This window comes from Cryptomeria japonica, chromosome 5 (assembly GCF_030272615.1).
Source record: "Cryptomeria japonica chromosome 5, Sugi_1.0, whole genome shotgun sequence".
Lineage (NCBI taxonomy): Eukaryota > Viridiplantae > Streptophyta > Pinopsida > Cupressales > Cupressaceae > Cryptomeria > Cryptomeria japonica.
In genome coordinates this window covers 358834036-358861498 of record NC_081409.1, presented here as the reverse complement: position 1 = coordinate 358861498, position 27463 = coordinate 358834036, and the positions used below count along the sequence as shown (strand labels likewise).

Genomic DNA, 27463 nt, shown 5'->3' with positions numbered 1-27463 from the left:
TGAACATGTATCGATTTCAATGTCATCTCCTTTGGTTTGAATGATGTATAAGTAGTAGGATTGCCACGATCAAGTGGCACCTTGATCGGACATGTCTTTTAGACATGTCTGACCAAGATGTCACTTGGTTGTGACCCTTACTTAACATTAACCGATCCATAACTAATCGGTGCTTCAAACATTAATGTATCGGTATAATGATAACAGTGCTTTATACCCGATAATGAATCATTTAATGCTTATGAACATACCCGATGGTGAATCGGTATCTCTGTTAATGATAACAACACTTATAAACACATCCGATCGTGAATCGGTATTTGCTAATTGTTTCAGATAAAACATACCCGATAATGAATCGGTATCAAAGCATATAATATAAAGTAAACAGTAACAATTACGATTAGCATTATATGCTATCGGGTTAATACCCCGATAGCATATTAATGCCGATTCATATATGAATCGACATTAATATGCTATCGAGTTAGTAGCTCGATAGCCCTTTAGATTGACGCTTAACATAGTTAAGTAGATTGTCAATCTAATCCGTCATTATCCAATATCAATATCATAATTATGATCAATGTTATAGTCTGATAATCATAAAGCATGAATAAGTAAACTAATAACAGACTAGAGAGTTAGGAGTGTCTTATCTTGCAGAAGCTACTAATGCATTAACATTTATTACATCACATATGGTCTTTCAAGACCTTATTTACAACTTTCACTCTTCAAAACACACATGATGCATAACTTGCCTGATAGAGGCTTGATGACAACTTAGGTGCTCCTGCACCACTCAATTTTTAACTTTCTTGAACTGATTCTTAAACCACTCGATGCAAATGAATAAAAGTAAAGTGCAAAAACTTAATACAAACAAGCACAAAACCATAACACCATAATTTTTACGTGGAAACCCGGAAAGGGAAAAACCACGGTGGGATTGAGATCTACAATATTAAAATACTGTGATCAGGAGTATAATAATATTGCAAGAGGAATGCACATGCATTCATGCACACTGCCTAGAGCTCACTACTCAGATACAAAAGAGAGGGCTACAAGCCCTAGAGGACTCACTGTCCTACAAATGTTTACAAATAATAACTTACATGTCTGAATTGATGAATAGCATCTACAAATGCCAAAGTGCAGTTCCAGTTAAGCACAAAGTATCTTACTTCCATTGTTTTGGCACACTGCTCTGTTCTGTTGTTCTGTCATACACCAGAGCATAAATCCAAAGATAGCGCACAAATGCTCATACAATCTTCGCACACCAACATCCATCCCAAAAATGATCATATAGATTGGTCTTATATATCTGCATCGCTTGTTTTAGGTCACCAACATGTCGGCTCCAAAAACATTTGCAAAACATGAAACGTTTAAAAAGAAGTCGGCTCAATCCGATTACATATGCACATGCGGATCGAAACAAATTGATTATATGCTTCACATATGTCGGCTCGACAACCCCGAACTCAAAACCAATCAACAAAATCATCCCAAAGATTCCATATAACATGCTACACCACTAATCACACAAATAACCCTATTCTTCTTGAATTGCCGGATATCGGATCATCAATCTTGCACGAGAATCCACACCGAAGGCTAGGATTGCGGACTAAGCTATTCCAATCAACCAATCGACTACCTCTTCCACCGCAAAGAAAAATGTGCAACCAAAATTGATTTCTGCTCAATGTACTCTTACTCTGACGAACACTATGTTCCACCTTTTAGACTTAAGCAAAGTAGACTTTGAACTTCTGGTAGAATGATTCTGCATAATCCGGATGACGCATCTGATCTGAGTTGTGATCAATGACAACACCCAAACACTCCTCAAGCACTTATCACTTCTGGTACAATGTCTCTTGCCAACAAGTTAGTGGTTTAATGCCATGCTCACTTAGCTAGCACTACTTGTTGAGTATCACTGGATTTGATCTTGTCAAAAAACCCTTGGAACTTGTCCTTGACCCTTGCAAGAGTTTCCTTGACATGTTGAGAACCAATCAATTGTACACATCATGTAATCATTGGCATCTTGCTGGTGTAGGATAACGCAAGAACCTAGGTTACACCCTGTAATGTGTCAATTGTGAGTTGACCAACCACAAAGCTCATTTCCCTTAAAGTACTCACCATCATCATGGTTTGTTGAAAGCCATTGACCTCGTTTTGCATCAAATGGTTTATAAAATGTGGAATTGTAAACAATAATCAACAATGCATGCAAAATTCTTATACCAAATGGATAGGAAATATTCATTGATGAACCACCCTTGCTAAAGATGACAAAACTACTTTTCCACAATGCTTTGCCATTAGGAAACCCATGCACACGAATATACCAAATTTGTAGACACAACTGAATCACTTGGAAATTTTAAAAGACCTAGGTTTGACTTGATAGTAGTATTTAGATCAACTCGGCAACCAACCTCCTCTCATGCACTACCCTTGGCTTTCGTGCTATCTAATGAGAGATCTTAGATTGTTTACATGGTTAGTGTTGTCACATGAGACCCTCAACCCTTCTTGACACCCTAACCTCTCCAGTGGTGCTTTTGCTAATAGTTCGAGCTTTTGGTGTAGTGGAAGCCAGTTTGTGTTAACAAAATTGGCGACTCTGCTGGGGAGGGTTCAATTCCCACCCTTGGCAGCTTGCTCGCCTCGTGGTCAACTATGCCCAATATGGACCCTCTTGGCTTGGGGGGGGGGGGGGGGGGGAGGGGTATACTATTGTCATGTGGGACCCTCAACCCTTCTCGACACCATAACCTCTTTGATGGTGTTCTCACCAATAGTTTGAGCTTTTGGTGTAGTAGTAGCCAATTTGTGTTAATAAAATTGGTGACTTTGCTGGGGAGTAACCCTCCCCACCCTCGACAGTTTGCTTGCCTCATGGTCGACATGATTGTGTCCAGTATGGACCTCTTGGCTTGGGGGCGTATGCCGTTGTCGCATGGGACCCTCAACCCTTCCTGACACCTTAAACTCTCTGGTGGTGCTCTCATTAACAGTTTGAGCTTTTGGTGTAGTGGCAGTTGGTTTGTGTTAACGAAATTGGCAACTTTGTTAGGGAGGGTTCAACTTCCACCCTCGACAATTTACTATCCTTGTGGTTGATTGTGTCTAGTATGGACCTCTGTTTCGGGGTGGTAAGCTGTTGTCGTGTGGGACTCTCAACCCTTCGTGACACCCTAACCTCTTTGATGGTGCTCTCACTAACAATTCAAGCTTTTGATCTAGTGGTAGGCGACCTATGTTAAGAAAATTTGTGACTTTGTTGGGGAGGGTTCGACTCCCACCCTCGATAGCTTGCTCGCCTTATGGTTCACTATGTCCAGTGTGGACCTCTTGGCTTGGGGGGGTAAATTGTTGTCGCATGGGACCCTCAACCCTTTCCGACTCTAATTTTTCTACTGGTGCTTGCACTAACAATAAAATTTTCAAGTGTCTTATGTCCCAAGATGCATTGCAAGAGAAGTTAAAATGCCATTGATCACAATGTGAATGTACTAATGTACAATTTGAGAATGCTTTTAGGGAGAGTCCATGGCAATGTTCCATTGAGACGCATCTCCCCCTAAAAACATGAAGTTTTTGGGACGAGGACATCCTCGGAACAGGGAGATGCTTCCAAAATGTTTCTCCGCTGCACCTCCACCTCTGTCATGTTTCTTAGCTGAATCAGAGACTTCTCCTGCATTTCTTCCAGAGGGTGAGACGTTTCTCAGGGAGGCGATGCCGTTCGGGGATGTTGGGACATCCTCGATATGCCCAGATGTCTCTTGACAGGGAAGGGAACGACCAAATGTTTCCCGTGGCAGAAAAGAGTTAAGTGACGTTTAAAAAAAACCAAAAAACTAAGGTGCAAGCACCATAACCCTAACTCGCTAAAGCTGATAAAAGAGACATTTAGTCTCATTTGCAACCACATAGGCATTTGCTCAGCTTGGAAATTGAATCTTAGGAAGCAAGAGGTGGATTGCAAGTTTTGCAACTGCAAGTGGAAAGTCTGGATATTGAATCAGCAAGCTTGGAAAAGGATTAGAAGAAGCTTCATCATTCTTGCTACAAGATTGAAGGTAGGCATTTGCGAAACTTAATTCTTTCAAAAGAAAATCTGTTCATTGCTCAAGATTCAAGAATCAAAATTATTGCAGCTATTAGAAAATAGAAACTAAAAACTTTAAAAACAAAAATTGCAAAAATTGCTGTTTGCTTGAATACACAGCATCAATATCACCATTAGACTGTTAGAAACTTGTAAATTTTGAGGTTTTTTTTTTATCATTGTTTGTTGAATCTTCATTATCACTGTGACAATGAGCACATAAGGAGTGGGGGGTCAGGCAAATCAAACTGAAACAAGTTCTGTTGGGAGTGGAAATTTCAGCTGCCCTTCTGAAATCCTCAAAAAATGGGCCAAGGGCCCCTTTGATCCAAAACCACCCTTAAAACAATTTGCATTAAAGGTAAAAGCAAGGCCTGGAACAACTGGGGGCGCTAGAAAGTGGGAGTGCTACCCGTGTAATGCTGAATGGTTTGGCAGCATAACTAGAAATAATGCTCACTTGCTTCTTGTTCAAGGTAAAGGTGTAGAAGTATGCAAAAAGGTGCATAAGAACTTGAAGTACAGGGCTGAAATACTAAAATTATGGGGTTGCAATGAAGATGAAGTACCTATATCATGTACTATTGCCACATAGGAATAGGGGTGATCAGATTTGTGTAGTGGCTTCTTCTACTTTGCAAACTCAAAGGCCACCAATTCTATCCAGTTCAGGGGCAATAGAGGCTAGGGGAAAATGTAAGATGACTAGTCCATCTGCACAACCTTTGGCAGATTTATTTAATGTGCAAGCAAAGGATGAGGCAAATGATACCATTGGCAAATTCTTCTTTTCCAATGGCATTCCATTCCACGTGTCCCACTCTCATTATAAGGCAGCTGTGGCAAAGATAATAAGGGAGGGAGTTGAGACTAAATTAAGGACAACAATCTTGGATCAAAACTATTCCAAGATTAATATTTTGATGGAGAAGATGAAGAGAACCTGGGTCACAAGTGGTTGCAGTATAATCATGGATGGGTGGATGAACATCAGGCATCGTGGTTACATCTACAATGGGCCCTTATTTCCTTAGGGCTATTGATTGTTCAGGGTGTAGCAAGGATGCTCATTTCAGTTCCAAATCAGCAAGGATGCTATAGAGGAGGTTGGGCCACAAAACGTGGTGTAGGTAGTGACAGATGTGGCCCATGTGTGTAGAGCAGTAGGGAAGATGATTGAGGCAGCCTATAGACATATTTGGTGGACTCCTTGTTGTGTGCATGCCATGAATAATGCACTTAAGGACATGGGTAAAATCAGCTGGATCAAAACAATTGTTAGTGATGTTAGAGATGTGCAAATGTTTATTTGCAATCACCACACTGCACATGCACTCTTTAGGACCTTCTCCAAGAAGGAACTCCTAAAACCTGTAGAGACTTAGTATGCATCATACATTATTCTCTTGGAGAGGATGCTTGAGTTGCAAGAGGCATTTCAACTAATGGTTATGACAGCAAACTGGAACAGGCAGCCTGAGTTGAAGACATAGCAGGGGTTGAGGGTGAAGGTGGTGGTGAAGAATGATCTCTTTTGGGCTGGTGCCAAATATATTGTCTCCATCATTGCTCTAGTTTTCACAGTTATTAATTTTGGGCATTCTAATGCACCTTCACTTGGAGAGGTGTATGAGTGCATTGATTCTATGCTTGGTCAAATGAAGGCTATTGTGCAAGAGAAGGTCCCTACATTACAATTCTACACTGATCATATTTAGCCGATCATTCATTGTAGATGGGAGAAGCTCAACACTCCCTTACACATGGCTGGCTATGCATTGAAGCCAAAATGGTATGTGCAAAGGCTTGGCAGAGTTACACCTATAGAGGATCGTGAGGTGAAATAAGGATTCATGAATGCAATTGACAAAATGTATGTTCCTACAAAGGCTAGCCAGATTCATATTGATTGGACAACATTTGCCACTCTATGGGGATATTTAGAGGAAGCAAATAAGATCCAAAGATTATGTCACGAGAGGACCCCAAGTTGTGGTGGACTATGCACAGTCCTAAATCTTTGACAAACACTCTAGCCATTCGTTAGCTGTCCCAGGTTTCTAGTTCTTCTACTGCTGAGAAGAAGTGGTCTACTTATAGTTTCATCCAGCCCATTAAGAGGAACATGCTTACTTCTAGGAGGGCAAAGAAGCTTGTGGTGGTACATAGTGCATTGCATCTCATTGACCGCAACACATCTACGCACAAGGAAAGTCAAGCAGCCAGATGGGATGTAGAGCCAGAAGAGCCAACACAAATTGATGATGATGCTACGCAGACAGGGCTGGCTGTATTGGTATAGATGAGCTTGAGAATGTGGGGTCCAATAGTTCGAGTGATGAGGACATTGAGGAGTTTGGTGAGGAGCTTGGAGATGATTAGAGTCATTAGACTCTAGAGTTTATACTTCTAGTATTTACTATTTAGTATTTTGTTTTTGAAGTTTGAATTTTGAACATTGTTGAATCTTGATAACTTGATCAGTTGATTGTAATTTGGATGAAGATTGGATCGTGATTAAGATGATTATGAAACGAATTTTTTTGAAAATTTTCATTCCAATGTCTATATTTGATATTTTGACATTTGTCATTTGAATACTAGAGTCTAGTTATTATGCTATACATCTTTATCTTTTTAAAACTAGTTTTTAAAGTAATATATGTATTATGTCAGCACCGCTCCACTGCTGTCATCCCCCCACCATTCCCAAACTTGGGCCCCAAGTACCCTTGTCCCCGAAATCCATCCCCTTGTTCCCTTGTCTCCACGTCTTTAAACCTTGTGGAACTTTGGTCCATAGCCAAGTGGGCAGGTTGGACAATGCTAGGAGATAGAAATGTCATGTACAACTCCCCCTAACATTTGAGGCAAATTGGTAATTTGAGCTTGTAGCTGAGATTTATTGAGTAGAATAGGGGTGAGGGAGGATTCCTGATGTGGGTATGGTGTGTAGCCACAAATTCTATAGTGTAAGTGTAATATCCCCATTTTTACACCTCACCGTTATGTGAGTATTGGCTCAGTTTTGGGGATTTTGTGGCATCCAATGATGGTTTGGAGTTCAGTTGGTGCTCCAGTTGGTGACAATGCTCTTTGTAGTGTTCTGGGGTTTTGGGTTTTTTTGGGGTTTTTCTCCTCAATCCTTGGAGAACACTGCTATTTATAGTAAGTGCTCGTTTCAGCACCAATCTTTTTGGGTTTGTTCTACCGAATATTCTAGGAACACTTCTACTTATATCAAGTTCTTGTTTTGGCACCAATCTTTCGAGGTTTTTTTGGGTTTGTTCTCCTCAGTTTTTGGAGAACATTGCTATTTATGGTTAGTGCTTGTTTAGGCACTGTTGTGATGTATTCACACATCGCCCCATGCAAATGGGGACCCCTACTTTTTTGCTTTCTGGGGTTTGCTTTCTAGGTTTTTAGGGTTTGTGTTTTAGCCTTTGCATGATGAGTGCTGTCAAGGGGATCGCTGGATAGCAGGCTCTGCTTGAGCTAGGATGAGTCAGTGGATGATCCAAGTTAGGGTTTTTTTTTCAAGGTCTTCCTTAGGCTTGGTTTTGTTGGTTGTGTCTTGTTCGAGTTCGAGGAAGTCAGTGAGTGGTTGAGAAAATTGGCGAAAGGTATGGAAGGAAATCTGTCTAGGACCATGTCCAAGGCAAGGTCAAATAAGTTGGAAGGAGAATCAAGCCTAGAACATGATTTTCGCTCCTGACCCTTCCAAAGGGTCCAGGGCGAAATTCATGTAAAACCCTATTTTCCACTAAATTCTTGGGCTAAATGTCAACCTAAAGGGTAGATTTGCAGGATCAGGATGGAAGGAGGCCTAGCAAAGTGCGTCCAAGGCATGAAAAGGAGGAAGCAAGTGAAAGATTAGCTCAAATTGAGAATTTCGCTCCTGACCCTTCCAAAGGGTCCAGAGCGAAATTCACCTTTTCTTCTATTTTGCTCTTTCATATGGCCAAGTTTTGGATTTTTGAGGCATAGTTGAGAAGGTTTGGGTGCATGTTTGCCTTGGAGAGGAGGTTTAAGACTACAAAATGACGGAAATTAGCTTGAAATATGGATTTCGCTCCTGACCCTTCCAAAGGGTCCAGAGCGAAAATCCTTATAAACCTCAATTTCTCAGTTATCAAGGCGAAGTTTTGAGTCCTAAGGCATGTATGGAAGTATTTTGACTTGTTCTTAAGCCTTAGGAGGTGAGTAAAGGTGGATGAGGTGAAGATTTTAGCCAAGAAAGAGAATTTTGCTCCTGACCCTTCCAAAGGGTCCAGAGCGAAATTCTTGAAAACACTCATTTTTCCTTTAGCCAAAGTTAGGACCAAGGTGGAAATGAAAGGAAAGTAGTCTATGTTTGCTTCCCAAGGGAGATTAGAGTTTGAAAAATCAAGAATCAAGGTCAAAACATGATTTTCGCTCCTGACCCTTCCAAAGGGTCCAGAGCGAAAATCCTTATATCTCTTGTTTTCTTCCTTGTTTTGGCTAGGTGTTGGCATGATGAAGGAGGAATTAGTATGTTCTTTCCCTGAGAGGGAGTGGAATGCTTTAGAAGATCAAGTTTTTGCCTAGGAGATGAATTTCGCTCTTGAGCCTTCCAAAGGGTCCAAAGCGAAATTCACTATAAACCTCATTTGCTACCTTGTTTGAGCTTGAAACCTTGTTCCTTAGGTGGAAAGTGATCTATGTTTGCCTCCAGAGAAGATTGAAGTTTGAAAAATGAGCAATCAAAGCCTAAATCAAGATTTTCGCTCCTGACCCTTCCAAAGGGTCCAGAGCGAAAATCTTCTTAGACCTCATTCCCTTCCTTGTTTGGCCAAATTTTGATTTGCAAGGTATCTTGAAAGGAAGAATGGACATGTTTGGCCTTTGGAAATGTTTGAAAGCATTGAAAAATGAAGGATTTTAGCCAAGAAGATGAATTTTGCTCTTGACCCTTCCAAAGGGTCCAGAGCGAAATTCCTTACACACCTATTTTTTGACCTTGCTTAGACCACAAACAAAGGGTCAAGAGCAAAATTCCTTACACACCTATTTTTTGACCTTGCTTAGACCACAAACCTTGTCCCTTGGGTGAAGAATGATGTTTAGTTACCTTCTAGAGAAGATTGGAGTTGAAAAGATGGAGGATCAAGTCAAGAATGAGAAATTTGCTCTTGACCCTTCCAAAGGGTCCAAAGCGAATTCTCTCAAAACCACCTTTTTTCCCAATATTGTGCCAATGCAATTGCAGACTAAAGTGAATTGAGGTGAAAGAGATCCTTAGGAATGACTTCAAGTGCTAGGAAATCATTGAAAGTGAAGGAATTGAGCCAAATAGTGAAATTCGCTCCTGACCCTTCCAAAGGGTCCAGAGCGAAATTCCTAGGATCCCTTATTTTCCTAGCAAAATCAAATCAAACTTGGGTTTCTATAACTTGGATGAGTGAGGAGAAGTGTTTTCTTGCCTTTTTGAGGTGGATTCAAGTTGAAAGGATGGAGGAGGAAGACTAAAAAGTAATTTTCGCTCCTGACCCTTCCAAAGGGTCTAGAGTGAAAATCTCTATAGCTCTTATTTCCTTCCTAGTTTTGGCCAAGTGTTGGTTTCTAAGGCATGTTGAAAGGTAGATTTATGTGTTCTTTCCTTGAGAAATGGTGGAAATCAACTCAGAACATGGATTTCGCTCCTGACCCTTCCAAGGGGTCCAGAGCAAAATCCTCATTTACCCCCTTTATTTTGCCTAAGGCATTGAGAGGTGAAGTTTTCAAGCTAATTTGGTGGTGAGTGGACTTGATTGTGGAGAGGAGAGTTGAGTTAGATCAATTTTGAAGATGGATTGGATGAAGGAGGTGAGAAATCAATCAAGAATATGGATTTCGCTCCTGACCCTTCCAAAGGGTCCAGAGCGAAATTCTTGGAAACTCATATTTTCTTCTTAGAGATGGTTAGATTCTTGAGTTTTATGGCATGGTTAGAAGGAATTTGATGTGTTCTTGCCTTTGAATATTTGGTTGAGGTAATGGAGTAGCCAAAACAAGCTCAAAATGGAAATTCGCTCCTGACCCTTCCAAAGGGTCCAGGGCGAAATTGTGCAAAACCTATCTTTTCCCTCAATTTTATGCTAAGTCTAGGGTGGTCCAAGGTGAATTAGGATTGGGAGTGTCCTTAGGTGTGACTTTGACTTGCCAGAGATTATCAAATTTAAAGGAATTGAGCCAAATCATGAATTTCGCTCCTCACCCTTCGAAAGGGTCCAGAGCAAAATTCCTAAAATCACTTATTTTCCTTACAAAGTCAAGTCAAACTTGGGGTTTTTATAGCTTGCATGAGTGTGAGGATTGACGTTCTTGCCCCTTTGAAGTTGGTTGAGGTTGAAAGATGGAAGAATAAGCCTAAAACAATAATTTCGCTCTTGACCCTTCCAAAAGGTCCAGAGTGAAATTCTAAAATCCATCTGTTCCTTTCATATTTGTACCAAGCCAAGCCTAGACAAAGATGGTAGAAGCCCTTGAGATTGCCCTTGAATGGATTGTTTTCTCCAATAATGATGATTTTGGGCTAGAGGAAGAAATTCGCTCCTGACCCTTCCAAAGGGTCCAGGGCGAAATTCATTATAGGTGCTGTCCCTGGCCATGATTCCTAGCGAAATTCTCTTTTCTAGTCATTTTGAGGTCAAACAAAATGTTGCAAGCATGGGAAAGGGATCCAAGGATGAGATTCCAAGTATAGAAAGTGAAAAAAATGGAGTTGAGTGAGGGAAAACAAGTGTAGAGAGAAATTCGCTCCTGACCCTTCCAAAGGGTCCAAAGCGAAAAACACTAAAACCAGGCCTAGACTAGGGTAAAAGAAGCTATTTGGAATGCCTTGGAAAGATTCTTGATCATTAAATATGCAAATTTTGAGCTAAAAGGTGAATTTCGCTCCTGACCCTTCCAAAGGGTCCAGAGCGAAATTCTTCAATCTACCTATTTCCTCCTTGTGTCAAGTCGAGACTGAGTCCTAAGGTGTGATTGAGGTTGAAATGATGTTGCTTTGCCCTGCAAGATAAATTGAAGTGAAGGAAATGAAGAGTTGAGACCTAAAACTTGAATTTCGCTCCTGACCCTTCCAAAGGGTCCAAGGCGAAATTCTTATGGAGCCTGTCCCTGGAAAGAATCTTGAGCAAACTTCATTTTGATGTCTTCTTGTTGATGATTCAAGGTATAAAATGCTATGTTAGAATAAATATATTATGTGTCCTTAATCATCTTATGGTTTGTCTTGCAGATGAAAGAAGACCAGGCCAGATCAAGGACGACCTTCTCCAGTCCAGCATCATCAGGGATGATCTCTTCCAGTCCAGCATTTCAAGGAAAGGTACACCATCCATCCTGCACATCAAAGACAAAGGAGGTTAAAGCAAGGGTCCGTTGAAGGAGCCAATAGTTTCAGAAGAGTTAATTAAAGTTATCTTCTTAGCATCATCAAATTGGAACATCAACCAAGTTACAAGTGTCAGACAAGGTGGCGTCCCAGTCATCATTCCTCCAGTTGGATTGGTCCACCTCAGCGTGTCTAGATTCAATGTACCTGACTCATCAAAGATGACACAAACTTTGATGTACCTACCTTGGTTATCCATTGGTCGAATATTCCAGAGAAGAGATGTGTCCAAATAATGCAATTATTTCATTGGCTAGAATTGAGTTTGTTGTAACAAACCCTAATTAGGGTTTTCATTGTAAAATCTCGGCCATTGATCTCAAATTGATCTGAGCCATTGAATTGTATTGAGAGCACTATATAAGCCCTGGCTCCTCATTTGTAAAGGCTAATAGTTAGTCAATAGTTGATAGTGGGTTAATAGAGAATAGCTAGAAAGTTAAGATTTAGTTCATACAGGTTAGAATAGCTAATGATCGATAGTGAATAGAATAGAAATTAGAGTAAAGTAGGAAGAGAAGGCAAGAAATTGTTGCCTTGATTGTAAATGAACCCCCTTTTCATTGAAGATATGGTGAAATGTGTTGTTTCTTTGCAATACGCATGGTCTCTTGTTGAATCTTCATTGCAGATGATAAATGATTAGATTGAATGAAAGAATTTATTGAATGTACTCGCGTGGAATCTACTTAGTCCAAACCACTAGCCTTTTGCTGACTGTAAGAGCGCCTTGCGTGGTCAACTGGCATAGAACGAGCTTAATCCCGAGTCATAACACCTCTGTTGTTCACGCATTATCTTGAATGGTGATCAGTATTTGATGGTGTACGATTTGGACATATTTGAAACATCCCTTAGAAGATCACACTGAGTTGGTGTTGAATTGTTCTACCTGATGGTGAGACCCAGCCCAGTAGGACTCCACCTAGTCATTCATCCATCTTCTCGCATTCTAGGTAGTAGAGTAGACTTCTTGAACCCTGCATCTTTTACCATTTGTTTGTCTTCCAGTTAGGAAATAGGACTTGTGATTCCAGCGAATCAGACGTTCAGGTCATCAAGTGTAAGTCCCCTTGTGATTCCAGCAAAATCACATCGTACCACGAAGAGCTTATCCACGAGTAGAGATCCTACATAACAGAACCTTGAAGCTTTTGCGATATCTTCAGCATTCGGGAGCTTTATTCAAGAGAGAGTAAGGTACCTTTAGGTATTTTATTCTGTGTTTGGTTGTGTACAAAAGACACATCAACAGGCACCAATCATCATCCTTTAGCATCACTTTTTCTGGCATGATTGATTTTAGTTTTTGGTGTCTTGGCAAACTTTCTATAAAGTGGTTGATAATATTTTAATATTCGCTCTAAAGTAATAAAGTGACATTTTATTATTTAGTGTAGTGTTTAAATATTAGAAAGTTGTTTTTCTGTTCCCCAAATTGGATGCATAGCAGATGTGAGGGACTTAAAGTTGTTTTAAAACATTATGGGGGCTTTTTAGAGAGAATAAAAATATTTGAATTTTAAAATGCCCTAATTCTCTCCAAACTCTACGAATTAGAGTTTTGGTTCTCATTTCTCTCATTCAGAGTTTGCACACTTAAATAGATGCTATTGGAATGAATAGAGGAGTTCTTCCAGGAGTTGTTGAGAATGGAAACCCTCTTCGATCTTACTAGCTTTGGTGTTGAGAGACCCACCCTAGCCAGTATGGTATTTTAACTTAGGAAATACAACGATTTTCATGGGGTTTTGGTAAAATGAAGATTTTCAGGGTAAATTGATTGGAGCTTTTAGGGATGATTCGTGTTGGATTCTGGGTAGCTTTTGGCATGGACTTTTTAGGTGATTTGCTAGGGTTTTGGGGCTGACCGTACCACCTCATGATAATAGTTGAACCCTCATTGACTGGTCTGAGTGCTTCAGGAGAGTATTGATGTGTTTTGAAAGAATCAGTAACCCTATCACTACCCTATCAATTTTAACATGGGCTATGGACTATCCTCACTATGAACCTACTGCTGCAGGTCTGAATGGCTTTGTATTGCTTCATATCTAAGGTTCAGTGCTTTGCACTGTTGGTTTAATTGTATCAGCATTTTATGTTGTGATGCTTGTTTGAAATGTCAAGCTTTAATAACATTGTCACATCAAAATGATTAAACATTGAAAGAGTGACTTATTGATGGGAAAACTAACCAGCAATGAATACCATACTTGTAAGCACCTGGAAGTTGTTGATTGCAGCAGTTATTAGACAGTATGTCAATTGAGTACCCTTCCAATAAACTGGTTATCGTGTTGATTGATGCCATTCTTGTTTGAACTGAAAGATGCTATCAATTGTGTTCCTTTTTCATATGTTTTCATGAACAAAAGTGCCCTTGATATTGAAAACTTAATAGAAGAAGTTTATCAAAACTAGTGCAGAAATCTATACCAGAAATAATGATATCAGATTTATCTTATTGTATGATCATTATACATTCATTGATGTTCTATTTTTGACAAGAGATGCAATGCAAATTATAACTATCATTATGTTAGCAGATAAACTTCTTGTGCAAGAGCATGTTGTGGTTTGGTAATCAATTATGAAATAAAAAAAATAATCGTGTTGCTACAGAAAGCCGGGATACCAAGGAGCCCTAGCCCTAACATAATGTAGGGAAGGGCAATACCTCATCAATCTGTGCTTGTCTGCTTCTGAAATAGAAGCATAGCGTCTAAAGGCTCAATATTTCCAGCAGTGGTGACAGGCCGAAAGAAAAGAACTAGAAGTAATCAATTTGGTAGATCGAGGATGACTGCATAGAGATCTATATGTGAACCTTCAGTTCTCTCAAAGTAAAAGAGCCTAGCACCTCTGATAATGGTAGCAGAAGAAAGTGGAAAATTGAATATATGTATTTTTTTATAATTGTCATATCTAGCTGTATTTTTATTAGGGAGTTGTATCTGTATCTAATTCAACGTAACACAGTCTTAAGTATTTTCTTTTATATGTGTATAGGTTTGTGTCATTTTTGATATGGTCTAGGGGCATGGAATCACAGCAAGAAGGCTAAAGAAAAGCCATACAGACTGAAAATTCAGGGGCTCTACATACTTAGGCCTCTTATTGGAATGTGTCAATGTGTAAGCCTAAAGGCTAGTACGCTTGATCTGCTTGGTTCCAATCTGAACCAATGGAAGAGGTAGAGCCCTTTGCAAATCACTCTCGAGTATCCTAATTGTTCCAAATAGTTCCTTGAAAGTCTGAATGAAAAAGGGATTTGGTCATCAAGTACACACACACACACAAGCTGTTCCAGATTTTGACATTTTAACTGAACTTTGACTTGTTACTATTTTCTTTCATGTTCGTATAGGCTGATGTTGTTTTCAATATGGTCTAGACAATCTACAGCTGGATGATATAAATGGTAGGGATCTAGATGTCAATTCTTTTATTTAAGCACAGTTGGAGGGATTTTAGGCTGGAAAGAGTAATGTAAACCTGCTCACCTTGATGACTTTTCAAAGCCTCCCGATGCATAGAACCTTTTCTTAGGTAGCTGCATTTTGAGGGTTTTGAGATTTTAATTTGGGCTTTGTATTTGATTATCTTTCATCATACATTTCCTGTACTCAATTTTCTTTCCATTAAACAGGAACTGGTTTTTAAGTAATAGGAACTTCTGCTTTCTTGTATTATTTAGATGTTTTTTTATGGGATTCTTCACTATGCTGGAGTGTTTTGAATATGCAGGTCATCACTTTGATGACTATTTTCATTAGCCCATCTATCTCACTATTTTACTCATGTAGATTGGTAAATAATCACAAGGCAAGGAGAGACACAATGCACAACACCACAATAGAAGCATTTGTTAGTATGGGTGCAGGATGATGAGCCCTTCCCCAATGGAGTAGCTTTTGCGTGCATGTTTTCCTTGTAATTCTTCCTGGACTCACAATTATTAACAATGTTAAATATTCCTAGCCCAATGGGGGCTTCTGCAGTCTATTGTATTTTTGAAGGAGTTTCCAGTATGTTGGATTATATTTAATAGTCCAAGTCATAACTCTGTTATCTATTTCTGATGAGTACTCTCTTTTCTGTCTTTTAAACTTTTAGATTGTTGAACAGTCACAATGCAAAGGCATGCATAAAGCTCACAAACGTGATTAAGATTTGTCAGTATGGATAGGAATGATGAATTTGGAATATCCTCTACTTTGGGAGTAACACACTTCAGCTTCTTTCCTACGATGAAATGTTCTCTTTTTACCTTTTAAACAACTACAGAAAAGTTAATTAAAAGAATTGAGAAATTAATCCTCCTTCACTTTTGGGAGAAGATGGCAATTGCATCCTGCTTGATCTTGAAGATGATTGGAATAGAAATTGATGGGATGGACGTGAGCCTTTCCAGTCACAGTCAATCATCCTGTGGGGAAACTTGATGATGCTTAGTGAAATTTTCTATAATAACGGGCATGCAAGACAAGAAGGCATGTAATTTTGATTTTGAAGTGGGAGTCTGTAGAATACAGAAAGAAAAAAAATACTAGGAATTTGGTGCTGCTAAGCCAGTAGGCTTTTGTGTTTCTTTATTATCTTGAGCAGGGTAAGGGGCCTGTTGTCAAGCCATATTTACAATATTGGATAAAATAAATAGAAAAACTAAAAGTTTAAAACTTAAAGGGAAGTTTGTAGTATTGATTACATCTGGATATTGTATTTATCTGAGATGATAATAAAAATGATGAATGAGAAAGTTAGTTTGTATTCTTATCTATTCATCCTTTTAATACCTTTCTTACCTATAATTGTTTAGGTACGGACTCAAATCCTTTTTCCCTTGATGCCCTGGCGGTCTTTATGTTCCGTGTTCTTCAACGAGTTAACCATCCGGTACAGTTAGTTTCTTGATTGTGGTTGTTGGCTTTTTACCTTGCACTTGCTAATTTTATTGATATACTGTTTTTACCCCATAGCTGTGCCCATCTCATGTTTTTTCAAGTTTAGCTTTGGCTTATTCTACTTGGAATATATATTTTATTTTTCTTTTGATGGTCTTGTCTCTTTCCATATTGCATAGCATTTGTGGCTTTGGGTTGGCAACTTTGGGATAAGAAATGTTTCTGATGCAATGCAATGGCAGGCGCTTAAAACAAAAACATTTCTAGATAGCAGCACTTGCTTTGTTTGCATCCAAAAACTAGATACTGAAACTTGAATTATTATTTTTGAAGGGTAATTTGGATAAAAATTCACAGAATGCAGGCTATGTCCTTTTGATGTTTTACAATCTCTATGAAGGAAAGGTATGTACACAATCTTAGACATAATATATTGAACATCCAAGTTTCTCTTTCATACCATACTTATTCATTTGACACTTATTTGAAACAATAATTGCAATCAAAATTGCTTTTCAGAGCCGGAGAGAATTTGAGGAGGAGCTGTGCGAACGTTTTGGATTGCTTGTAAAAATGCCTTCGCTGAAATCTGATAGGTAGTCTTAGTAATATCCAGATTTTTATCTTCATTTATCATTAGTATGCTGACTGTTTATTTTAATTCATGTTAATGTTATCCAGTTTGTTTTAAAATAATGTTTTCTGACACTAAATTTGCTTAAAGTGGGCTAATTTCTTCTTTGAACATACCTTAATCTATAGTAATGCTTGAAATAATTTAATTTAAAGTGTTTCACTTCAAATATAGATACTTATTTGCTTTATAGTGTGCCATTGAGATTATGATCATCACTTTCAAATGTTATTAACTGATGAGCTTATTCTGAACTCCAAATTTTGACATTGTAGTGGTTAATGCCAGTGTGTGCTAGGGTTGCATTCCTATGGTTTTCTTGCCATTCTGGGATTGGGACGTCCTGGGGACAGGAGCAGAACATCCCTACCCCATACTCCTTTTCTTCTGTTTTTTGGGATGTCCCATTAACATGATGGACGTCTCTTGGGGCATTCCTTGAGGGGGGGATCCCAGAGGAATGCTAGGGCATCCCTGACATCCCTGTCGTGTCTCTTGACATCGGTTCCATTTAGGGTTTTAGAACTGAACATCTAGACTTGGAAGTTTTTTAGGCATAATTTTTTAACTTTCCATTATCTTGTAACCTGATGATGTTTCATCTTGTTATGCAACAAAGAGGTCTTCTGCCTTTCTGCAGCTTAAGTGTTTTGTGAATCAACTTCCACCCTCCATACAAATTACAGATGGCTGGCATATATTCAAAACCCAAAAAGAAACCTGGTAGGATAAATCAGGTAATATGACTTGTGGGATCATTATTGTTCATTTAGGGAAAGAATCGTCATATCCATATATTTTACATCAATATAAGCTTGAGAACAATATACAGAAATTACATCTAGATAAAATTTTACCAGTCAACTCTTGCAAACAAAAATCTGCCCTCGATGCCTTCTTTCCTTGTTTAATGGCTTGATGTGCTTTGCAAATTATTTTCTGTGCTTTTTTAAGAAATAAAAACCAATATTTAGGGTTTTCTTTTTTTTCTTAGCGATGGTTTGCTATATTTAGGGACCCTTTTTTATTTTTAATTTAAATTTCATTATTAGTGATATTAGTTGTAGTTACCTATATTTTTAAAATATATTATATTTGAATATTATCAGTCAAAATTTCCAATATTACTAAAATATATGTTTGACATTTAAAGAGAATCATAATTTTGTGCAGTTTTTCTTACTGTATGTGCATGTATATGTGCATATAATGTATGTACTCATATTGCTGTCTCCAAAACTTAGAAATTTTTTCGCTATCCCCAAAGGGCCAAAACCATATCATCATGTCTTCCTGTCCCAGAAACTTGGAGAAACACTGTTTAATGCTTTTTGCATTGGATTGTAAGGTTAATGGCTGAAATTTTACACGTTCATTTGCAGTGATCCTTTGCCTGACTCAATAAAACTTATCTTGGAGGAGGGCCTTGATTTATACAATCTTCATACTAAGAGGCATGGAAGGTATGATATGAGTTATGCTAAGCATCATACAGTACTGTTTGTAAGATTATATAAGCTGTTTTCTTTTTCTTTTTTGGGACACATGCTTGTATTCCAGGTCAAAATGTTGTGTTACCCTCTAAGAAATAGATAAGATTGTGATTTAATTTTACCTCTTATTTTCTTATCTTAAAACTCTTGGCATTTATTTGTAATTATGTCTGATGAGTACATTTTCCTAAGTTAATGCAGAAGCTTTCACAATTTTTGGTGACCTATATTTATATATTTTGTCTTATTTTCACCTGCTACTTTCGTTCACATTTTTAGAATAAGATGAATTGTTCATAAAAATTCCTCATGCTTACACTTATGTCTCCCGTTGCTTTATTGAAACAAATTTAAGTTACCGGTATGGGTACCGGAAACTGGTACAGCGGTATGGAAAATCTTATACATATAGTCCAAAGTTATAAATTATAAGAATAGTGATACTCACAATTGCCAACAAAAAGAATATTGAAATAGCATATATGGTGTCTGATAAGCAATTCATATAATTCTGGAAAGTTACAGATTTGTTAGCAAACACAGAGGAGACCATGAGTTATCAGAAAAATCCATGGTCTAGGTCACAATCAAATTGTTGGTTTTCAGTCTTTGGCCTAAGCAGACCACTGTTTTTTAATAATATGCATAGTCTGAGCCAAAAAGGACCAGGCCATGGGTTATCAAAGAAATATGTGATCTGGCAGAAGGAGAGAGACTGGATTTTTGGGATAGGGGTGGTCTATCAAAGTACAAAACCTTTGGTTTTTGGAAAAAGGGGCAGTTCTGGTGTCTTTGGCAAAAAAAGGGCTTGGGAAGCCAGGGAAACTTTACTGTTTTAATTCTTTTTAATCTTTTTTACGTTTTAAAATGTTTTTTAGGCCCAGTGGCTGCTGGTATGTCTGGGTCCTACTGGATATGTGTGTATGGTACCTTGTTGGTTCCTTTGTGTGAAGGACCAACCCACAGGGAACCTGGGGGTGCCCGGGGGCAGAGCCATAGAGAACCAAGACCCATACCAAACCCACACAGTTATGACGGGTAAAACAGAAGGACCTGGTAACATAGAATCAAGTGTTTAAGTTTTTGTTACTTTGCTTATTGCAAATATAGTTCACTGTTGCTGTAAACTAAAGTTGGTTTCTAGTCTCTGTGCTGATCATCTCTTGTTATTGTTTCGAGTGTGCTACACATTTATTTCAAAATAGATTTCTAGTAACTTGGAACACACAATGTGCTGGCCTAGCAAAATTCAAATCCTTAATGAGAATAATCTATCACACTTGACTTCATAATTTGAATCAGTTTCTGCCCCATGTTTGCAGACACAATAAGTAGACCAATTAAATCACACAATTGATCAAACAGTTGAACTGGTTGAAATTGAGGGCTGATGTTATATGATTGAAGAGATGTGAATCAAATTCATAGTCAACAAATATAACGAAGTAGAACAACTTATAATTATTAAAATTTAGAAATTCACTATGTTGTCCCCTGATTTACAAGTCTTATTATGAATGCATAACTATGACTGGTTTGTACCTATGTTACCCTGAGTTTCCGGGACGGGGGGATGGGGAAACGGGTTTCTGAGACTTTTTTTTTTCCCCAAGCAGGGGATGGCAGGGGACAGCTATATATATATATATATATATATATGGAAATCTGAAATTCTAAATATATTCACAAATTATATATTTATATAACATTGTAACACGATAAACATTCATCATAGCAACATGATAACATTTATAAATCAGAATCTAGATTCTAAATCTAAAATCATTGAATTAATGATCATTCATCAAATCATCATAGAACTAAGGACATAGCATCAAATGAATTTGAATCAAATCTTCATAGAATAGCATCATGGACTAAAATGCTCATCGATGCAAATAAATGCCGTTCGGGCCTAAGCGATAAACTTCAGTCTTTACTTGCCTGGCTCGGTTGGAAAAAATGAATGCTCTAGCACTGCTTCCTGTCGAAGTTCGATATTAAAAATATCGCCGGCTTCAGTTTATTTTTATCTTGAGGCTTTATTTTATTTTTCATCGGTTGGCTTCATTATATCAAATATGATATCAATATTATCTCAATATCATAGGATATGATATCGATATAATATTGATATCATATTTCATAAAAATAATAATATCACTTCCATTGATTAAAATAATTTTTTTAATAATAAATATCGATATTAAAATTTAATTTAATAATTTAATAATTAAATTATTAATTCCATTGATTATCGCTGCAATAAAAAATAGATTTTATAAAACAATTTGTTTTTTAATGCCTCCTGCCGCCGGAGATGGCCGTCTGTCCTTAGGACGATTGGGGGACGGCTTGGCCATCCCCAGCTGTCCAGGGGACGGTCAACAGTCTCCGACCAAATCATTGACCGTTTCCGAGTTTCCGTGATGGTTTCCGAAAATTTTGCTTGATCGGGAACGGCTTGGAAATGTTTCCAGCCATCCCCCCATCCCCAAAACCATTTCTGTTTCCAAAACATGTGTCTTTAGGGTGGAAACTCGTTTCCAGGTATCACTGGTTTGTACATTTTCTTTAGTTAGAACAGAATTATTCACAATGTTTTTCTTTTTCATATTTTTACCTGAAATTTTGCTTGACATTTTCTAGAGTAAGACGAATCGGTTAAATTTTGTTCATGCTTTCTCTTCTGTCTTCCATTGCTTTATTGAATCAAGTATTAGAGTTAATGCCACTTTTCTTATTAAATGCTATTGTTCAGTGTTGCTGTAAACCAAAGTTGGTTACTTGTCTCTGTGCTGACCACTGATTGTTATTGTGTTGACTGTGCTACACATTTATTCCAAATTACATCTAGTATCCTGAAACACAGAATTTATTGGCACAGCAAAGTTCAAATCCTCAACTAGAATAGATTGTTACGCTTGAGTTCCGAATTTTGAATTCATTTTTGCCCTGAGTTTGCATACAAAATAAATAGACCAATTAAAGTGCACGTTAAATTGATTGAAGTGAAGGTTGATGTTATATACTTGAAGCAAATGTTAAATGGAGTGCATATTCAACAAATCTATTGTAAGTAGGACAACTTGTAAATTTGTATTTAAATAAATTTAAAAATTCAGCTTTCATATGCATAATTTGCCAAAAGGAGCATTGTACAATGTTGATAACCATTAAATCCATGAATGAATTGTTTTGGAAAGTTTACCAGATTGGGAAGTAAAGGAACAATACTCCCCTTGGTGAAGGATTGAGACAAGATGCAAAATCCAATAACTGAATCTAAATGCTTTAACAAAGATGAAACTGATCAAAGATAAACTTTAACAACTTTAGCTAAGTGCAAAATGTGCTAGAGAAAACACGCCTATTCTTAAATAAATACATCTATTTAATTTAAGAATGCTTAAATTCAAGAATTAGAAAAGCCAGCTTAAGAAAATGAAATGAAATGGTGTAATGGTGGTTCATCATTCTCAATTCCAAGATATATTTTGATGGTGAACTATTATGAATGCCTCAAACTTACTCTCTTTTATCTTCATTTGAGTTGTGGGATCTTCATTATCAATGTTGCATACCAGATCGACAGGATGGCAGAACTGTTGGTTTTCTTTTTCTCTGTAAAATTTCACCCTTTACGATAAATAATAATTTAATTCGTCCCCAAATAGCAACACTTAACCTAAAGAGCTGAAATTTACCATAATCATCAATATGGTCGTGGGCTATATCTAGAAGCAAAATAAGATCAGTCCCAAAATATTCAATCATTTTTCTTTTTAACATAAGCCTTTTGTATTTACAATTTGAGCTTCACATTAAATTGTGAGGTGGTTCCTCTTTTTTTGTATATTGACATATGTTGATCTAAAATTTCCTGAATAGGCTGAGACATAGCTGCACTACTCACCGAAAACTTGACAAGTTTTCAAAAACTCGCGAGTTTTTTGGCGATTGGTGATTCCGTGTTTAAAAGAGGCCCAAACACGTCAAAAAACTATCAATTTTTTTTCAAGTCAATCTCATTCTCTTCATCAGAATATATACATGAAACATTATTGGCAGGATGTTTGAGAGTGGCTTCAAATCTCTAGGATTTATAATGCAAATTGTAGGTTTTAGAAGATCTTTTAAATTTTCAAACTTAGTCAAATTTCAGTAATCAATAGGCTCCTATCAACATTCTCTCGCTTTCTCTATCTCACTCACTTTATCTGCCCCGAATTTCAGACCTATCTATCTCCTATCACTCTTCCTCTATCCCCTCTCTCTACCACTCTCTATCTCACTCTCTCCTCTCTCCCTCAAGATCTAAACCTATCTCTCCACCCCTCACTCTCTCACCCTCAGACCCTCGTGAGGGGTGCTACCCTCAACCTCATTGTGGTGAGGTGGAGGAGTCACATCCTGACCCTCTAGTTCTATCTATCCCTTGGTTTTCACTAAGCTGGAAAGAGGAAGATGTAAATTTTTTTGATGTAATATTTACTTTTAGTTTTACAAAAACAATTTGCTCTTTCATTTTGTTTCAGTCTGTCAACCATCAGCCTTCCACAAGAGGATGCCATTTTGTACCCAGTTTGCATTTAAATCAACCAAATATCTAGACTTAGCTTGTTTATTTTGTGTACTCATTTATTGACTCATTGTATGCATCTCCTCATCAATTTTGCAAAAAAAAATGCATTTATCAAGTGATCCACCAACCTAGATAAAAGAAGAATTGGACAAAGGACTTGAGAAGGAGACGTATCCACACCATCAGTCCTTCACACGATGATCAACACACAACAAAACTAGCTTTCTCTAGCTCATACACAGCTACGAAGAAACCCAAGAAACTCTTCAAACCGACTCTTAAGCACGCGCAAGAAATCTCCCACAACCCGAAATCAAAAAACACCTTTGAATCCAAAAATGTAGATCCTCAACACATCATTTCACAATTCGATTTTCGAAAAACCATGATCAACCACCTCTTTCAAGAAAACCACCCTCTCAAGAACAAAAACCATTTGAAAACCATATACCACCCTTTACTTATGCACTCCAGAACCTTTTAGCAACACCCTATGCGAACACAACACCCCTCCCCTTAAACATGAAAGAAACGGTAATAATTAACAAGTACGAAACACAACTCCAAAATAACCATAAAATGAAAATAAGTAATTAACTCCACAAATAAACATAAATAACTATATGAATTCTCCCTTAAAATTCGTAGTTTTCGTCTCTAAGACGCGTTTTACAAGGCAAAATCTCCTCTAATATGCTCTTCTAGTCATATGTAAATGTTCTTGTCATCTTTGTTTTAGTTTTGGTTTGTTTTTGTCGTCTTTGTTCTTCATTTCTATGCAATTTCGGGTTTTGGCTTGAACGTTGAAAGTAAAGGGGAGACTTTTAAGTGTATTACAAGTAAAAACACTTGTAATCGGGCCTTTTTTTGTTCTTTGTAAAGTCATAATACTTGCAGTCAAAGGTCTAATACCCGATTGCAAGTAATTTTCCTTTTTATAAAATATATATTTTAAATCTTGTAATCGGGTCTCATAGGCCCAACTACAAGTGAGGCTTATTTTCTTTTTAAATGTTGAGTCCATTTACTTGTAATCAGGCCTTTGAGACTCGACTGTAAGTATGTTTTGCAAGTGATAAAGTGTTATGTTTCTTGCTTTTATTGGGCTTCTCAAAACTCGATTCTTTCCCTTTTCAAATTCTGTGTTTTTCTTGGGGATTGTCTTCAAGACATTGTTGCGTAATAGGAATATTCTTCCTCAAGTTTTTTATTTGAGCTTGCCGTTGTGGTTTGGAATCATTTTTCATTGCTCCTTGTGAAGTTGCATTTCGGTTTTGGGCGATTTCTAAGCTAATTCTTCCTTCATTTTTAGGTATTGCTTCTCATATGCTCACGTTTTCTTTTGGCCCTTTCTTGTTGATTGGTGTTAAGGTTTTCTTTTATTTGATTTCACTTGTTCTTTCCCACTTCCAGCAAGTGCTTATATTTTTGCATGATTGGCAACTTGTACCTCCATTTCAAGTCTTGTGTGTAGCCGTTGTAGTCGATTGTGCATTTGTGTTCAGGCCTTCGTAACCCGAATGAGAATTTGTATCTCCTTTGCACGCCCTTGCATGCAGATGAGACTTCACAACCCATATTCAAACTCATCTTGCATGTTGTTTCCTCCATTGCAAGTTTGACCACTTGCAATCGGGTCCTAGAGACTCGATTGCAAGCTCGTATTTTCCCTTTGCTATTGCTTGCATATGGAATTCGTGTTATTTCCCTCATTGCACATTTTAAGTACACTTGTCATCCATTTGGAATCGGGTCCTAGAGGCCCTATTGCAAACTCACATTTGCCTATCATCTTTCTTTTGTGCACTTGTAATCGGGTCTCTAAGACCCGATTGTAAGTCCTTCATCTATTGCCTTTCATCTCATATTCTTTCACAATGTGCATTTTTAAAATTGAATTGCAAGCTTTACACTTTCATCCGTATACAAGACTTGTTTACTTGCAATCGATTTCAAGTGCAAATGTTAAGTTTTTCCCCATTATGCCTTGCATGCTTGTAATCGGGTCTTTGGGACCCGATTGCAAGTTTTAATCTCTTTTCTACAAGTTCATGCTTTCGCACTTGCTCATTTTGAGTTCATTTCACTTGTAGTTTACCCCACAAGATCCGAAATTTCACCCTTGTCATTGTCAAAGTCTTATCCATATATGTAACACTCAAGCTTATCCTTTCATCTTTTCCCTTTTTCCATGATAAATATCATAAGAGTGTAAAGAATAGGCTTCGTTTTCCAAGTTCTTGAAGCAAGAGTCATGGCATCCCCCATAGCTTGTTGAAAGGAAATACAAGAGCAAGGAAAGAAAAACAAAATCCAAGTAAGTTTGTTGATGAAGTAAATGTTACCAAGAGAAATGCAGAAACCTTGGAGCAATCACCCAAATGTGAAGAAGGAGGCACAAGAACTTTTGAAAGGGGAAAAGCAAAGAAAAACCCCTTGTGATATTATGAATGAGGCAATGCCTAAAATGAGAGAGAGAGAGAGTAGCTCTTTACAATAATCATTAAGAAGAAATGAGAGAGGAGACATCTCTTAAATAGAGATGAGGAGAGGAGTTACAAAGTAACTCCCAAATCTATGAATGCCACCATTCATAAAATGTGTGTGCCATGTGTCCACATCCTCTTATGGAGGAAATCTAATATTCCTTAATAAAGGAAAATAAAAGAAATGACTTGTCCTCACACATGTACTAGAGGACAAATTACATGTAGGAATTCCAAAGGAATATCCTAAACTAAATACAAATAAACCTAAGCCAAGTAAAGATTAAATATTTTAACACCCCCCCTAAGCTTTACTTGGGGAGTTTACATCAAACCCTTCAATGGGTTGCAATCCAAGATTTTTACAATGAAATTGGAACTTTTCTTTACAGAGTGGCTTGGTCAAAATATCTGCAACTTGGTCTTCCCCCTTGCAATAGAGGAGTGAAACTTGCTTGTCTTCAATTTGTTCTCTAATAAAGTGGTGTTGGAGAGCAATGTGCTTTGTCCTTGTATGGAAAACCGGATTTTTAGCCAAGGCAATGGCACTTTGGTTGTCACAATACAATGGAGTTGGTTCGTGTTGAGGTAGACCCAAATCTTCAAGTAGTCTTCTAAGCCACAAGGCTTCTTTCGAAGCATTAGTGCATCCTTTGTACTCAGCTTCGGTGGATCCAAAGGAGGTAGATTGTTGCTTTTTACTATTCCAAGAAATTGCTCCCGAACCAACAAAAAAACAATAACCGCAAGTAGATTTCCCATCATTGGGATCTCCACCTAGATCGGAATCAGTAAAACCGTTTAAAGTAAAATCAGAATTTGCATCATAAAACAAACCTACATTAATAGTTCCTTTAATATATCTTAAAATTCTTTTAGCAGCTTTAAAGTGTGTTTGTTGAGGTTTAGACATGAATCTTGAAACCAAACCAACACTATAAGAAATATCCGGCCTAGTAAGAGTTAAATAATTCAAACTTCCAACTAATTGTCTATACAAAGTAGGATCAACAAGAGGAGTTTGCATATCAAGCATTAACTTCATGCCTAATTCAATAAGAATTGAAACATGGTGAGCATCATTCATATTAAACTTATCGATGAGATCTTGAGCATATTTACTTTGAGATAAGAAAATTCCTTTAAAGGTTTGCCAAATTTGCATGCCTAAGAAATAATGTAAAAGACCTAAATCAGTCATTTGAAATTTTTGATTAAGTTGAAACTTAATATCAGAAATCAAAGTATTGGAACTTGAAGTAAGAATCAAATCGTCTACATACAAGATAATAACGATAATATCATCTTCACTATGTTTAATATACAAGTTAGGATCATTTTTATTTCTAATAAAGCCTTGACAAAGAAATAATGCATTAATCTTTGAATATCACTCCCTAGGAGATTGCTTTAATCCATAAATTGATTTCTTTAATTTACAAACTAAGTGTGCATTACCTTCTTTAATAAAACCAGGAGGTTGAGACATATAAATTTCCTCATGTAAATCACCTTTAACATCCATTTGGTGAATAGGCCAATTCATTCTAGAAGCCAAAGAAAGCACAAGTTTAATTGTAGGCATTTTAGCAACAAGAGCAAAAGTCTTAGTATAATCTAAGCCTTCAATTTGAGAAAAACCTCTAGCAACTAATCTAGCTTTAAATTTACTAACTTGATTATTAGAATTCAATTTAGTTTAATAAAGCCATTTGCAAGAAACAATATTTTTACCATAAGGCAAGGGAACTAAATCCCAAGTCTGATTAGAAATTAAAGTATCATATTCTTCCTTCATTGCTTCTTGCCAATGTGGTT

At 37.5% G+C, this 27463-nt stretch overlaps 1 protein-coding gene across 1 annotated transcript in view; it reads left to right on the top strand.

The window, feature by feature from the left end:
• LOC131034450 (tRNA ligase 1) overlaps positions 1-27463 on the top strand; it is a 247865-nt gene that overhangs the window by 121430 nt on the left and 98972 nt on the right. The window contains exons 21-24 of the mRNA XM_057965948.2: positions 16363-16439; positions 16781-16852; positions 16967-17043; positions 18464-18544. Coding sequence (XP_057821931.1) covers positions 16363-16439; positions 16781-16852; positions 16967-17043; positions 18464-18544 — 307 coding nt within the window. The remainder of the gene's footprint in view (positions 1-16362; positions 16440-16780; positions 16853-16966; positions 17044-18463; positions 18545-27463) is intronic.